Source organism: Pseudorasbora parva, chromosome 12, assembly GCF_024679245.1.
Source record: "Pseudorasbora parva isolate DD20220531a chromosome 12, ASM2467924v1, whole genome shotgun sequence".
In the NCBI taxonomy this organism is placed as follows: Eukaryota; Metazoa; Chordata; class Actinopteri; order Cypriniformes; family Gobionidae; genus Pseudorasbora; species Pseudorasbora parva.
The window spans coordinates 29652222-29670002 of NC_090183.1; the positions used below are offsets into that span (position 1 = coordinate 29652222).

At 37.1% G+C, this 17781-nt stretch overlaps 1 protein-coding gene across 1 annotated transcript in view; it reads right to left on the minus strand.

Moving 5' to 3' along the window:
* The window catches only part of cachd1 (cache domain containing 1), a 99646-nt gene that overhangs the window by 42632 nt on the left and 39233 nt on the right, over window positions 1-17781 (minus strand). Inside the window, exons 2-3 of the mRNA XM_067459809.1 lie at window positions 14356-14418; window positions 7443-7591 (exon numbers count right to left, since the gene is read on the minus strand). Coding sequence (XP_067315910.1) covers window positions 7443-7591; window positions 14356-14418 — 212 coding nt within the window. The remainder of the gene's footprint in view (window positions 1-7442; window positions 7592-14355; window positions 14419-17781) is intronic.

Below are 17781 nucleotides of genomic sequence, written 5' to 3' on the forward strand. Positions count from 1 at the left end.
ACCTTTCGCCACATTTCAGGCTTCAAACAAAGATATAAAACTGTAATTTTTTGTGAAGAATTAACAACAAGTGGGACACAATTATGAAGTGGAACGAAATTTATTGGATATTTCAAACTTTTTTAACAAATCAAAAACTGAAAAATTTGGCATGCAAAATTATTGTTTATTTTTGTTAATTTAGCCCCTTTACTTTCAGTGCAGCAAACTTTCTCCAGAAGTTCAGTGAGGATCTCTGAATGATCCAATGTTGACCTAAATGACTAATGATGATAAATAGAATCCACCTGTGTGTAATCAAGTCTCTGTATAAATGCACCTGCACTGTGATAGTCTCAGAGGTCCGTTTAAAGAACAGAGAGCATCATGAAGAACAAGGAACACACCAGGCAAGTCCGAGATACTGTTGTGGAGAAGTTTAAAGCCGGATTTGGATACAAAAAGATTTCCCAAGCTTTAAACATCCCAAGGAGCACTGTGCAAGCTATAATATTGAAATGGAAGGAGTATCAGACCACTGCAAATCTACCAAGAACTGGCCGTCCCTCTAAACTTTCAGCTCATACAAGGAGAAGACTGATCAGAGATGCAGCCAAGAGGCCCATGATCACTCTGGATGAACTGCAGAGATCTACAGCTGAGGTGGGAGACTCTGTCCATAGGAAAACAATCAGTCGTATACTGCACAAATCTGGCCTTTCTGGAAGAGTGGCAAGAAGAAAGCCATTTCTTAAAGATATCCATGAAAAGTGTTGTTTAAAGTTTGCCACAAGCCACCTGGGAGACACACCAAACATGTTGAAGAAGGTACTGATAGTCAGATGAAACCAAAATTGAACTTTTGGCAACAATGCAAAACGCTATGTTTGGCGTAAAAAGCAACACAGCTCATCAACCTGAACACACCATCCCCACTATCAAACATGGTCAAAAATAAACATATCCAGGAGTTAGAATGGCCAAGTCAAAGTCCAGACCTGAGTCCAATCGAGAATCTGTGGAAAGAACTGAAAACTGCTGTTCACAAACGCTCTCCATCCAACCTCACTGAGCTCGAGCTGTTCTGCAAGGAGGAATGGGCAAAAATTTCAGTCTCTCAATGTGCAAAACTGATAGACATACCCCAAGCGACTTACAGCTGTAATCGTGGCAAAAGGTGGCGCAACAAAGTATTAACTTAAGGGGGCAAAATAATTTTACACGCCCGATTTTTCAGTTTTTGATTTGTTAAAAACGTTTGAAATATCCAATAAATTTCGTTCCACTTCATGATTGTGTCCCACTTGTTGTTGATTCCTCACAACAAATTACAGTTTTATATATCTTTATGTTTGTAGCCTGAAATGTGGCAAAAGGTCGCAAAGTTTAAGGGGGCCGAATACTTTTGCAAGGCACTGTACATGCAAATATTTCTTAAATATTTACATGTGTAAGTGCATTCAAAGAGAGGTAACAAATACACACATATATTATGTAAATCACAAAGTTTTATTTTGGATGCAATTAATCATGACTAATCAATTGACAGTAATAATGCATTCAGCTCTGGAGACGACCTAATGTTGCATGATATGTGTGATTAATGCATGATACGTGTGCCATGATATTTAGATGGTTTGCCAAAATACTTCAAAAAATACCATGGTATGACCATGGTACATGTATAAAAAAAAGGTAGAGCCTTTAGTGATAACGATGTTAGTCAAATGAGTGTAGACTCCACATGCAAACAGACACTTCAACATCATTAATTCTGAAGTCCATCCTTTGGGCAAAATACAAAAATATAGCTTAAAACTCCACCCATACTTAAATCCCCCTAAGCAGTGCGAGAGAGCAAGCGCGAGAGTGAGAGCGAGAGAGAGAGAATAAGAGAGAGAGAGAGAGAGAGAGAGAGAGAGAGAGAGAGAGAGAGAGAGAGAGAGAGAGAGAGAGAGAGAGAGAGAGAAGAAAGAGAGAGAGAGAGAGAGAGAGAGAGAGAAAGAGAGCGAGAGAGAGAGAAAGAGAGAGAGAGAAAGAGAGAGAGAGAAAGAGAGCGAGAGAGAGAGCGAGAGAGCGAGAGAGCGAGAGAGCGAGAGAGAGAGAGAGAGAGAGAGAGAGAGAGAGAGAGAGAGAGAGAGAGAGAGAGAGAGCGAGAGAGAGAGAGAGAGAGAGAGAGAGAGAGAGAGAGAGAGAGAGTGCTATCACATGCGTCCTGAGTAAGGAGCTATTTCTAGACGATTTCATCGCTTGTTAAGTGTAGCAGGAGGCAGTGGGGGTTAGTGTTGATTAAAGCATTCTCATGTGCCAGAGGTCAGCGCTCATGGGAGAACAGAGACCGCTGGGATATACGATGGGGATGTGACATCGATATGGTGTGAAATATTTGATCTTTCAGTCGTGACTGGGGCAGCTGAACTGGAGTCTGATAGAGGACACAATGCCAGAGCAGATGTCATATGGAAGCTTTAAATCTCTATAAACCTCGTCTGAAAATGAAATTTTCAATCTATTCAAGCTATTTTTACAATATTATAGCATATGCATTTTGTTTGTGACCTTTTATGAGGGCAAATGTGCGATGTCACCTTCAATTTAGTATTTTGCTTACATTTCATTGTCCAATACCATAGTGACCTTGGCCTAAAATGCTTGCTAAAAATTCTCATTTGTACTGCGATTTGTAAAGCAGAGTTCTCATTTGAAAAGCAGCAAATTTATGAAACCATCTTTCTCAGATTGCTTTTAAAGGTACCCTAGAATGGGTTGAAACAATATGTTAAATTGTTCTCTTATATGTGGTATGTGGCTTATTTAAGGGGAAAAAAAATGTCCAGATACAGTTTTGCAGGTCCATTTACAACCCTATTAATTGTCCCTAGGATGTAATGCTCTTTTTTTGCCTTATTTGGAAGAGTCATGAATATTAATGTTGAGCTCTGCTCTGATTGGCTTATTACAGCCGCTCACAGCTCACTGCAGTTCAGCTGTTCAGCAAAGCGGCTTGTGAGTCCTGACCGTCCTGACAGAACACAGACCGACTGAATGACACTTTAAGCAGAGCATCTCAAATGGAGATTGCTAAAATGCAGCCTACTTGTTTGTTTGTGTTTTCAGATCATCCACGCGTGAGAGAGATTTCAGTCATTTAAATTCCCCAACAGCTTTTCTGTGAAAAGAATTCGTATACTATCCGGTGTTTTACCTAAACATGTCCAATCTGGCAACCAGTTGCACGCGAGCTCTCTCTCGCACGCAGATGATCTGAAAACACCAATAAACAAGTAGGCTGCATTTCAGCAATCTCCATTTGAGATGTTCTGCTTAAAGTGTCATTCATTCTACATTTTAGACTAGTCTTTTTTCATCAACGATATTGCATGTTTACATAACGTTAGTCACAATGTAGGCTACGCAGTGACTGTGATGTACTCTTAATACAAGCATGCAAAAACATTGTAGGCCTACTTCAGTTCTCAAAAATATAAATATATAACTTACATTTTTACAAAATGAATAGCCTTGTCAAATGACTGTCGTTTTAACTTATATGGTGGAAAAGTTGACATTTGCTAAAAGGATCGAGTGAACGATCTGTAAGCAACGTATCTACGGTTGTATTTTGTAATACAAAATAATATTAACCTGTCTCATTAGACACACTATTTAGTTTTGTATGGTACTTGGAGTTTCCTATTGTTACTGTACTAGCATCTTGCATTATCTAGACAATGCGGTCTCTCTAAGAAACTTTCAATTTAATCAGAAATCGTTAAAACAGTCAATAAGTGGATAAATCCCTACATACTGCTTGCATGAATACAGTTGCCACTTTCTTCAGTTTAGGACGCTGAGCGAAGCTTGCTTGAAATGGGCCGAACAAACAAACGATTTTGAAATAAATTGTTGTGGTATCCAATTATAATAAACCTCAACCATGACAGTTGACATATGAAAAGTCCTCACGTCTCCTACACAGCCTAAACATGACATATGTGTCAGGAGAGTTGCCGTTTTTGCTATCTTCAAGTGTCTTGTTTAACTGCAGTCCTGATGATTTGGCTGGATTTCCGTCTGACAATGAACATGTTTGGACAGATGCAAATGTTGGGGACGTGCATATAAATGATCCCCAAAGCTTGCATCACGGATGGCCTTATGTTGAGAAGCGTGGTGTTTTTGATTCACGAGATTTACATAAGAAGTAGGAGGCAATGGTGTTTGAGACTCACAGTATGTGATTTCCATACTGAACTCTTATTATTTCACTAGGTTAATTAAATTTTTCAGTCTAGGGCACCTTTAAAAATATATTACAGAAATAAAATCTTAAAAGATTTTTGGAAATGTCAGTCTTTCCCCAAGCAACTACATAGAAACTATACTATTATGTCTGTTATCTGCATTGAAATAGCATTACTAAGATGGCCATAGAGTGAACTGAAGTGCCTTTGATAGGACACGTGATCTCAATGCGGTGGCCACCATGAGGGTAGGCCACCCTTATGCAAAAAAAAGAAAAAAAGATCACTGATATGTCTGGATTCTTCGTATCATGTAAGTGCAGACCATTTTAAACATATCTGTGAAAGGTACCATTCACTTCCTCTGTTTTTAAAAATGTACATCACATTGTTCACCAAAGGGTTTTCAAAAACCCACAGACAGGATGTAACATGATAATATCAAGGCGATGTATAATACATTCCATTGTTAAGAAAACTTGAAGAGGCGGTTTAGATAAAGATAGAAAAGCTGATTGGGAAGGTGTGTGAAGGTGTAAGCCTAATGATGTGTCATTCATAAATACATCCAAGTGTTGACTTGCAGGATAAAACAGCTCCTAGCCAACTCTTTTATGTTTTTTTTTTAAAAAGAAGCCTCAGGTGATATTTACTCCTTTGACTTTGATACTGGACACTGGATGACATGGTGGAAAACATGAAGTAAACTTCTATTTGTAGTCTTGAATGAAAAAACATTGCTCATCTATATAATTTGACTCCCTACAACACATCGTAAAAGATGTTTCTGTGCTTTGGGGGCAGACATTTTCCAGAACAGCCTTTTGATAACTGCACATTTTAACTTACATAGCAGTTTTCCATTTTAATACATTTTAAAATGTAATTATTACTGTGATGCAAAGCTGAATTTTGAAAGTGAAATGACGTGAAGGCCAAGTATGGTAACCAATACTCAGAATTTGTCCTCTGCATTTAACCCATCCAAGCTAGTGCACATACACGGTGCAAACCGTGGACACACAATCCGGAGCAGAGGGCAGCCATTTTGCTCCGGTGCCAGGGGAGAGATTGGAGGGTTAGGTGCCTTGATCAAGTCCGACTTTTCAACCATTAGGCAACCCTTTTAGGTCATTTAAATTTTACTCCAGTCTTTAGTATCACATGACCCTTCATAAATCATTCTAATATGCTGATTTGATGCACATGAAACATTTCTTATTACCAATGCTGAAAACATTGCATTCTTGCTCAATAAAATCAAAGTTTTTATGTTATTAAAGGGGTGACGAATTGAGAAATCTGCTTTTCCTTGAGCCTTTGATATATAGGTCAAATCTCATCATAATATAAGAATATCCTGTTAGTTTCGGAGCCGAAAATTTCCTTGTTAGCCAAAGAAAAGATTTTATTGACACCAGGCCCAGAAAACGCTCGCTCTCAGAATATTTCGACCATTTACGTCATTGTATGCTGAAATGCCGCCTCAACAGATAAACATGCATGTCTGCTTCTGTAGCGCCACCCACCGACTCGTGGAGCTAAACGGATCGCGCTACCGAGCAATAAACATGGCATTGAGGATTACAAAATATTGTGCAGTGCCTGGGGCCCACAGTACTGCAACATGTAAGTAACTGTGTTCATTCAAATGCCTGATCTGAAATGTTTTTTGTCTGTGTGTCAGTAAATCAAACCAGTGACTAAACGTCAACTAAACGCGTTGTTTCTCTTAGTAGGATGAAAATAATTAATATAATAATAGTTATTTAACAGTGATTAAATTCTATAAAGAAAGCGATCAAAGAAAGCTCCCTTTGCAATCTCTGTCAATAAAACAGCAAGAGTTTATCAGTGACGCGTTTATCAGTGACTCCCGTTTTATTCAATAAATCTCTTAACTATATCACGTTTGCACTGTTAGTGAAGAGGAAAGCATTCATTAGTGTACAGAAACTGAGTTGCAATGATGAGATCCTGCTTTCATGCGCTCAACATGTCGTGTGTGATCGCCTACAATGTTCATCTCTGCAACCTTTCGTGCTACGATCTTAATATAATCCCATAGATCTAAATACTGTATAATACCATAGAACTAAATATAAATGCCATAGATCTAAATGTAATGCAACACTTTTCACGATTAGTTAACCATGAGTATAATAATATAGTATAATAATAAAAGCGCACTAAAAGAGAGAGTAATACTATATAAATGGAAAGACGTTTAAAACAGAGCTTTCAAACCAGATGGTTAAAATCAGGGTAGAAAATATGCCTTTTAATTATAAATTATGACAGTTTTTGATCTAAAAAGCATTCTAACATTATACGTGCAACCCAGGAAACGTCATAAAACAATAAAACAACACAGGTCCTGACCCCTTTCATTTCCACTACTTTAACAGGTATTTTTGTTTTTGTTTTAAATGTATGCACATTTTCCATGAATGTGGGAGCTCTTTTCTAATCTAATCTATTATTTGATTTAATTTCTACCAAAGCATGTGGAAACATGGCCTTTCTTCCTCTCTCTGACAGGGCGGAGGAATACTCGACACATTCACATGCATTCTGAGAGAATGAGGGGGGAAAAGAAACAAAGAAATATTTATTCATAATAACAGCAGAACCTTTAAAATGTCAGATGGCATGTGAGGAAAAGCAGACAGGAAAAAATATGAAACTACTGAATGAAAGGGACATAGCGGAGAAGGTCAATGGATGACCGAGAAGAATCCGTCAAACACAGATAAAGGTTTGCAGAGAAGATGAAAATTTAGAAGAGCAGAGCTAAACATGTGACTGTGAGACTGTGAGACAGAGTCAGTCAGACAGACAGAAGGGAGAGACAGTCAAGACACAAAGCAGACAAAAGAAACAGCAACAACTCTGCAAACTGCACTGGGAAAGAGATTTTCTGAGATATTCTAAAGCACAGTCTGACAACTTGGCTAACTCATCATTGCCTTTCAATGATTTAAACAATATTTGTGGCATTTACACTGCATGCTCACACTGATATGAGCTTAGTCGCACCCATTACACGTACAGATTGTACATTCAGTGAGGCAAATAAACTACAATGACGCATCACATTCACACAGATTCAACATGCTTAATGCACTGAGCGGTGCACAAATAGTTTAAAATGTCTTTGTAAATGCTGTGGAGAAAAATGTTAGAGCAAAATTAAAGGTATAATAAACAGGTACTCACTCCATCATGGAGGGAGGGATGGTGCAGCAGTCCTGGATGGCTGTGAGAGGGGACGTGAGGTGGGCCGTGTAAGAGGCTTCAACCACCTGCTTGTTCCTGTTCACCACATCCAGGTACCGGTTAAACTTCTCACGGATCTTTTTCGCAAGCTGAAAACAATACAAACAGACATAATACCTACATAAATATGCATGTCAAACTGTTATACTGTCTCCCTGATCAGTAGGTTACAGTAATACAGTAATTGTTCCACTGATATTTCTATTTAGGGATTTGACCAAATTTTTGCCACCCACAGATTTTTGTTTTCGAAAAATGTCATAATATGCTGTTCTCATTTCTTGGTGGAAAAAGAAAACAGGCATAAACATTTGATTTACATAATTAAACCGAGATCTTTGAAAAATAAAGCAAGATAAAATAAAATTATGAAGAAAATAAAAAAATAAAAAATAAATATATATTTATTTAATAAATAAATAATTAAACTAAATACAAAATGTAATAATAAAAATTAAATAATAAAATTAAATAAATTAAATAGAATACAATTTGAAAATAAATAAATATAAAAATATACTAAATAAATAAATAAATATAAACTAACTAAACAAAAAATTTAATAATAAATAAAATATAAAATAAACAAATAAATAAAATAAATACAAATAATATAATAAAATTATATATATATATATATATATATATATATATATATATAAAGAAACAAAACAAAACAAAATTAAATAAAAAATGAGAAGTCTAGACTGAAAGGTGAGAATTTTCATTTAGTTAACCGCTTGACTATAAAAATGTAATTTTGTATAAATGCTCAAATATCACTTTGATATACACACACTTATCGTTCGAGAAGTCTTTCCATTAGTCCTGTGGAATAAGCTGAGATTAATTCACTTTCCAAATCTAGGCCTGCACTCTACATCAAAGAGAGCTTGAACTAACCTTGGAGACTAGTAATCGATCACCATTAGACATGCACTGTCAGCTGCTGCAGTGCCACAAGCATTGGGAAAATGGTTTGGTGCTAGAAGGGGGTAAGCTAAGTTCATAAACCAGAATGAGTTTCAGAAAACTAGGATGTTGTTTTAGCTTAGGGTCTATACTGCACTTGTGTGAAAGAGTTACGGCTGATTAACCATGTTTCTGTGAATTCTGGTTTACCCAATGCATACTAGAGTTCCCTGGAGAAAGGTATTAACTAGAGCAACAGCTCAGCTAAGAGTTTCCCCACACAAGACATAAATTACAGACGCATGAACTGCTTTCTTCTCACCAGATGTTTTAGTAAACCAAAACATGCACACACAAAAAAACACAATTCTTGCATTAACAACAATTTTCGTAGGAATTTTAAGGCAAAAAAAGAGAAACCTCCTTCTCCAAGACCTGGATTGGAGTAATGTACCATGACATATTGGCCGTGAACATCCAATCAGATGCCTGTTTCAGCCATTACTGCTAAACTTGAATGTTGTTCTTTCAAGTTCATGATTCAAGTGAAACGTCCCTATTTTAGACAGGTTGGAAAATAACACTATTATCCAGAACAGCAGTGCATCTAATTTTGGAGAATTTAATAAAGCTTTCAAGTGTTTAAAGAGCTAGAAGAAAATGTACGTTTATATGTTATTGCGCTCACTTTCCCAGAGACACTGAATTTTAGTAAAAGATCAGCTACATTTTGTTTTTAAAATGAAAAAAATGAAACATACAAGCTACAGTTAAGCTTGTATCATTCATAAATATTTTTCATGACAAGCTGTGTGAAAATTAGTCTGGGAGATTTGACGAGGTCTGAGTCCGATCTCATTAAAATGGTGACATTAAGAGAAGACAGGCTTGCTTTGTCTTTGTTTCTCTACAAGACATGGACATGATCCTAATTGGTGCCGTTTTCCACTGGGGTGCCTTTTCAACTTGCAAGAACGGCAGTGCCAGGCCTTCATTACCGTGTGTGTGTGTGTGTGTGTGTGTACAAAAGAATTGGCAGATGTTGACAGCATTGCCAAACGAGCAACTGATGAAAGTCACATTTTTTAGAGGAACCCAGAATAATGAGATTTGCAGTTACAGATCTAAAGGTGTTATTTTATAACCTTTACAATGCATAATAAAACTAGAACTAGCAACTAAAATAAATAAATAGAGCAAAGCAGTATTAAAGAAACATAAGCAACCAGGACTTGACAGTGTCATTTTTTCACAAATTAGTGTCAATCGGAGCTGTTCAAACATGACATGAATTTGTTGGTTAACACGCAAGGCTAATTCGCTTTGGGTTTCCTTGGCAATTTTTTTAATGGGTCTTAAGAAGGTTTTCAAATGTATGGGAAAAATAAGGTCTGTGGTTAAAATCCCTTTTAGAGACATGGTTTCACAATACTTGAAGTGGATAAACATTGTAACCACACAACAGTTGAAATTTTTGATATCACTTTATTAATATTCCAGAACCAAACCGAACAATCCAGACTTCATTTTATTCAAATCAACTCATTAGAAATTCACAAGGCCTGAAAATGCTAATTCTCTATTAAACAGAAACTGAAATTAGGTCAGTTTAATGCAATGCAGCTTTTAGAGCCAAGAATAGACTGTATTTAGGCTGCATCACCATAACACAAAATACGTATATAAAACTAGGAAATTTAGTTTGCGTGGGTTACATAATGGTCCACTTTAGACATTCTAGTAACAATAACTTTGCAACTATACGTAACCTCTCATTAGAATATTACTCGAGTAGCACTGTATCTCATACAAAACTATTTTATACAGCCAGAGATGACTGCAACTGCAACACATCATCATCACATCAACTTATACAAATAAAATAAAAAAATATTTGCGATTACACTTGTCTGTCTGTTATGTTTTTCTTTACTTTTTTTTGTAAGTAATGGTTTTGGGTTTAGAAGTATGAGTGAGATATAGTGGCTAAAATATATTTTTAATGCTATATTGTTGTTTAAATTATCAATTGTACTACATATTTCTGTACATTAAGTTTAATATTCTTTTTATATGATCTATTAAATGGTTATGTTTAGGTTTAACCCTTAAATGCATGAATGTTTCACCAATCATTGGTACATATTCGGGTCTTTAGTGACCCGGATATATATCTTACGCAGATGAATCTCTATGTCGGGATAATATAAAACTCTAACGATTAGTGAACAATAATATAAAAACATATTTTGTCACTTTATGAAACTTGGAAGGGTTCAGATGGTTTATATCACCACGCTCCTCGTCGGAGCTCCTTTTCCAGTACATTCAACATCTGGCTCATATTCATGTTTTCGAACCTATTTGTATTTTTAACATCTTCAAAATCAATATTTTTACTGCTGACAGCTTTTCTACCAGATCAACCATCAAGTGACACTAGTATTTGATTGTGTTTAGTATTTGCTCTGTAGTAAATCACTGAGCCATTTCAAGTTTTGCTCATGACACTTCCTATTCTTTTGTTTCCTGCCTGTTTTCACTATGAGTCACTTCATCTTTGTGTATCAGACAACACCACCTTGAAAATGTGCAATAAAGGTGAAGTGCACTTATTTAGTCATCAAAGTATCAATTATTGTTGTACAGAAAAAAAATATGCTTACACTGTTACATACACTATCCTCCTGGTCTCACAGAAATCTGTGAAATTAACACGGCCCCTTAACTCAAAATCTGTAACAGAATCCCCGAAAATTCTGTGATGGGTCCAAGAAGTGATACCTATAGTGTGTATAGTATAGTATAGTATAGTATAGTATAGTATAGTATAGTATAGTATAGTATAGTATAGTATAGTATAGTATAGTATAGTATAGTATAGTATAGAGTATAGCTTAGCATAGCATAGCATAGTACAATACAGTACAGTGTGACAGGAGTGTGTGCATTCACTGAGCGGCGGATTTGATCGTCATTTCATCGATTAAAACATTAAGATCAACTCTGTTCTTTACATAAAGATATTGCATGGCTTCAAAAGACTTGGAACGCAACACGAGTTAATACTTGTATACAGTTTTTGGTCAGTTTTCGCAATAAATACCCGTGGCTTCCGTGAAAACTGCCACAGATTTAGGGGGAAATTTAAAGGAATTCTGTGAAACCAGGTTGCACACTACGATTTTTACAAAAAAAATATGGAAAAACAGGTACTTTTTTATCATTTATTCTTATATTGTTTATAACTAATCTATTAAGTAATACTAAGAAGGTTGATGTATAAATTTAAAAAAACATTTTTTTAAATGAATGAGGAAGAAGGTAGTAAATGACATCCTGTGTCACTAAAAACCTGAGGTACGCGTTTAAGGGTTAAGGGATCTAAAATCGAAAAGGGCAATAATACAAATATCTTTATGATATTGTAAATATTTACCTTTTTTAGCTGTAAATACTTAATACAGTTTACATTTAAATGTTGTGAATATGGCCATATTGTATTGTTTCAGCATCTATCCAAACTATTGTTTTGTACCTGTAAAATTGTACGTATTAATAGCCATGTATTACTATTGAGACCAGGGTGACTTGACAGAATTTCATCAGTAGAAAAGGTGTTTCGCATGTACCTCTTAAAAATAACACTACTGAAACTACTTAGTCGGCAACACGAGAAATCATTTTAATTCTTTGTCTGCATCTCCTTAATGCGAGTACAACCTGTGCCAGTTAATGAGGAACAACAAAACAGTATTATAGCATGACAAAACCTGAGTCACTTCATAATCAAACACTTTCAGGTCTCGATTACCTCAGCAGGCAGAACGGTTTATCAGCGTCTACCCCCAAAAACCCTGTTTGGCAATTAGCTGTCGAGGTGTCACTAGAAAAACCTGCCAGCGATCGGCTTAATCTCTCACCAGCAGCCGGTAAATAGCTGCAGGTGAGTGTGTGTGTGTGTGTGTGTGTGTGTGTGTGTGTGTGTGTGTGTGTGTGTGTGTGTGTGTGTGTGTGTGTGAGAGAGAGAGAGAGCGAGAGAGAGAGCGAGAGAGAGAGAGAGAGAGAGAGAGAGAGAGAGAGAGAGAGAGAGAGAGAGAGAGAGAGTACAGGAATAATTCACACAAAAGGGATTCTCTTGGCACGGAAACCTAAGTGAAGAGTAACAACCTGTCCGTTCTTGCTCAGGGCGTGTGTGTGTCGCTGAGAAACACATTTGGAGGGTACGCGCGCAGTTGCTGCCACTCATGCTGATATGTTTTGAGGCTGGTCAGAACAGTGTATTAACATTGAAAGCTCTTTATGCCTTACAGCAAAAACAGAAGCTGGAGTATACATGAGGGAGAGAACCATGGCAAGAATAAATCACACGAGCACATGACAGGCCTGGTGTCTTAAAACTGACTGAGGAAAGAAATGCATTCCCATAATTTCAGATTGAAAAGTTAGTGCCCTAAATTATTCTTACTTTTGTTTATGATATCTGTGCTGCACACATCCTCATAAATGTCAATACACCTCACCAAATAATACATTTTAAACTAATTTAAATTTAAAAAAGAAAGAAAGAATTAAAAGAGATAATAATGGTATTTAGTTTGAGAACCTCCATAAAATATATTAGGTATATATTGCACAAGCTGGAAAGACAATTAACAAGTTTTTGATGGTCTAGGAGGCAACATACGCAATATTAAGAAACCAAGGATATGTACACTTTTGAACAGGATAAATCATGCAAATTATATTAATGTGTTTTGTGTTGTGAAATATAGCTCCATTAATAACAAAAAATATACAAATGAACATTACAGGTTCTGCGCAGGGGTGTGTAAACTTATAAGCAAAAGAGTATTAATTCAGAGTGATTAATTAATTTTTAATTCATTTCAAAATTCAGAACAAAAGCTTTTCGAAACAAAGCTTCGATTTTCATTATGAAACAGTGTATGGAATCAGCGGTTCGGATCGCCAAAGTCACGTGATATCAGCAGTTTGGTCGCTTTGACACGTGATCCGAATCTGAATCGATACGCTGATTCATAACGGTTTAAAAAGCTTTGTTTTGAAATCGGCCCATCACTATATAAGTCGTTATTTATTTATTTTTGCACACAATAACTATTCTTGTCGCTTCATAAAATTATTGTAGAACTACTGTAGTGAGATGGGCTTTGTAATGACGTCTTTAGTGCCTTTTGGGTCTTGAGAGAGGAAATGACATAGTTATCAATAGAAGCCTTTATGAGCCATCGGATTTCAACAAAAATATCTTCATTTGTATTCTGAAGATGAATGTAGGTATTGCGGGTGTCGAATGGCATCAGGGTAAGAAATTAATGACAGAATTTTCATTTTTGTATAAACTAACCCTTTAATTTTGAGAATGATTGTTGCACAAGTTGGAAACATCATTTTTTTTATATCTTTCCTTTATGTAACCATTTTACAGTGTTTACTCTAACAAAATATGACAATCCAAGCGTTAAACAATTCCAGTGTAAAAACAGACATTACGCAATGCGTGTAATGCAAATGCACATTTTTTAAGTCTTGTTCTGTTAAATTATCAATATTTATTTACAGACAGACAAATTTGTAATTGTACAAGTTCTTTTCCTTTTGCCGCAGATTTTTAAAACGGTTTCTAATCGGAGTGTTTTGATCATGGGCCAAATGCATTGATGTTAGGAAGAGCTAAAGGATGAGCCATCTTATTTCTCCAGAGCTTGTTAGGGAGGGACACGGTGCAGTCAATAGAGGTTGGAATTAGTGCTGCAGCAGCCGAAAGCACAAAAATGGCTTCAAAGACAACCACACAGCAACTGTAGAATTTTAATGGGTGTCCTTTGCCCCTCTAGACCACACACAAACACACACACACACACACACACACACACACACACACACACACACAATCAAGGGAAGTTGTGTAACTCACCTGCTGCACCTCTGTTTCCCCATTTGAAGTTTTCTCCGTGTACACAAAGGAGTTGAAGATTCTCTATATGGGGAAAAAAGAGAACAGTTGCTGAAAGGTGACCAATAAAAGTCAGGAGCACCTAGACTGAAACACAAGGGAGAAAATGGCAATCAAGCATATAGCGTCAGTTCGGTATAGCTCCTCAGTCCTATCAGCTGCTATCGCGTTTCTCCAGAGCTCATTTACCCTCCTCCATCCCCAGCTAAGTTTTAATCGATGAAATGACAATCAAATCCGCCGCTCAGTGAATGCACACGCTCCTGTCACACTGTACTGTACTGTACTATGCTATGCTATGCTATCCACACTATAGGTATCACTTCCGTGGACCCATCACAGAATTTTCGGGGATTCCGTGAAACTGTTACAGACTAAATTCCTAGGCCTGTCGTGATAGTCAATAAATCAATTAATCGCACAATAAAAACAATATGAGCTCGATAATTTTTCAGGCCACGATAATTTCCATTTCAATGCTTGTTTGTTTTCCTCGTCTCTCTCGCTGACGGAGCACGTGCCTCGACCGTTTGGGGAGCTGTTTATACTCGACACGAAGACTGAGGCGTGATGAGACGTGTGCATGATTACATGATATAACAATTGTTTTAATAAAGTATCCTAAATTGTGGATAATTAAACTATATATCATATACTGAAGTACATTTCAGGAGTGTTAACGATTAAAAGAAAAAACAACAATAACGAGAACCGTTTTCAGAACCGAAAACTGTGACCCAAAACCGTGATACGAACCAAACCGTGGGTTTTATGAACCGAGCCACCCATAATATACACCTAAAACAGCTTTCATCCATTTTATTTATTGTTTTGGTTTTTATTCAAGTACATTTTTTGTTAACAGACTGAAAGTCCATTGCTTTTATTGTTTTTGGTTGTTTTGTTCATTTATTGTGAATATTTATTTTAAATAGTCTTAAGAAATAAACGTTTATTGATATTTGAAAAGGTGTACCTGCATTATTATTCCATTATCATTATTTCAGATGAAAATGGTCTCAGAATGACAATATTATCGTTTATCACAATGATTTCTTGGCTAATTTATCGTCCAGCAAAATTTCAAAACACACGACAAACATGACGCACATTAGCCGAGAACTAATATATGCTTTATTATCCTCATGTGTCATGTTCGCTTTTTTGTCCATTAGCGACCTTATTGTGGCTCACTTCAGCGATGATTAAGACCCATTCATTTCCACACCGTATGGAGCATCTAAATCTCATCATTGTCAGTTTAAAACGTCAGCTCACAAAACGTGTCTAACAAGTGAGATACTATTCTCCTAATATATGTTTGTTTCCTCTTTTTATGATCTATATAACCCTAATCCAGTCATTATATGTTGTTAGCTGGACTGTCGTGCTTTTTAACTATTGAGTTGTCATGAGAACGGTTTGTGTTTTTGTGATCGCTATAACTCTAATCTTGTCATAATTGTAATATGTTCGTTAGATGGACTGTCATTCTTGTGTACTATCGAGTTGTTAATGAGAACGGTTTGTGTTTTTGTGATGGAAGGGGTGACTTTTTCATTGAATATTCAACCTATATCAGGTAACACACAGATTCTACCAGTCGTTACCTGGGTTGCGTATGTGTGGGGACCCTTTTGGGGGTAGGGGGTGTTTGTTTTGGTGCTTTGAAATAACTACAACGGTTACCAGAAAGCACTTACCCCTCCTTTAATATAGGCATTAAAGATATCTGCAAATACATTATGTTGGTTCTGTTCTGTTTATCCGTAGTGGGTTTATTGCTGCTTTTCCAGCTCTTATCCATGCTAGGTGTAACCCCTACTGCTCGGACCGGGACTTGAACCCGGGTCCGTCGGCATGAGAGTCGGACACTCTAACAAGGAGGCTAAAGGCTGCAACCTCTAGCGTCAGTCACTAGAGCATCTCTTGAGGTCAGAGGAGTGAGGTTTACTCGCACAGCAACTACTACTAGCTGGCCTCTGTTACACTCACCCCCCTAAACCTCACTCCCATCCGGGTCACGGCACCAATGTAACCCCTACTGCTCGGACCGGGACTCGAACCCGGGTCCGCCGGCATGAGAGTCGGACACTCTAACAAGGAGGCTAAAGGCTGCAACCTCTAGCGTCAGACACTAGAGCATTTCTTGAGGTCAGAGGAGTGAGGTTTACTCGCACAGCAACTACTACTAGCTGGCCTCTGTTACACTCACCCCCCTAAACCTCACTCCCATTCGGGTCACGGCACCAATGTAACCCCTACTGCTCGGACCGGGACTCGAACCCGGGTCCGCCGGCATGAGAGTCGGACACTCTAACAAGGAGGCTAAAGGCTGCAACCTCTAGCGTCAGTCACTAGAGCATCTCTTGAGGTCAGAGGAGTGAGGTTTACTCGCACAGCAACTACTACTAGCTGGCCTCTGTTACATAGGCTTCTAGAGTTCTTGCCCAGAACAGAACCATAACTCCAATCCAAACTATATGCTAGTAGTCAATCAATCATCTTTGACGAAAGTGGTCCTGAACTACATTCATCCAAATAACTGCATTTCAGTATTCAGGAGTAACTAATCAACTAAAAATAGTAATGCTACAGTAATTTTTTAGAAATGTGCTAATAGCTCAGTCACATTTAAAAAATATTTAGCAAAAGGTTTGCCAGTACTTTTTCTCAACATGCAGCAAAGCAGCACAACAAAACACTGCTTTACATTGTACAGCAAACACAACATTACAGCAAAGTGAGCTAAATTTAAACATTCTCTTCAAAGGTTTAGTTCTAGTGAATCAGTTTATTTGAAGGGAATCATTGAAAACAATTCACTGATTCAGTATGGGAACTGGATGGATGCAGTTATAGAGGTGCTGGCCAAAACAAACTAATTTAAATAGTGTATATAAATTATACTAATTATGGCTTTTTAAAACTGAGATTACATATGCGGTCATTCCTTTGGTGGCAGAATTCCTAGAAAAAGAGAATATATTTACAGAACTCACAAGTTTCGGGTGAATTTCTCAAAGCGTTTCAAATTTAAATTAGTACTTTTTTTGTACCGTTTTTGCGCACAAAAAAATGATTATACCATTGCATCGACTGTTTTGCCAAGATGATGCCCATCGATGCTTATCATTAGATAAACATCTTTAGCCAAAAATTACATTACACACTGCACAAAAGCCCAGCAAACATAAATAGGACCACAGATGTTTTGTGTAATCTTCCCAATTCCCAGCTAAATGAGACATGGAAGATTAAATCTGTGTCTACACCTTACCATTGTAAACCATCAAAAATAGCCTACGAGCTCAGAAGTTCCTCACAATGACGATGTTTGCTCTTTGCGTGCCTCATTACCATGGCAATCCTGACACGGAATATCTC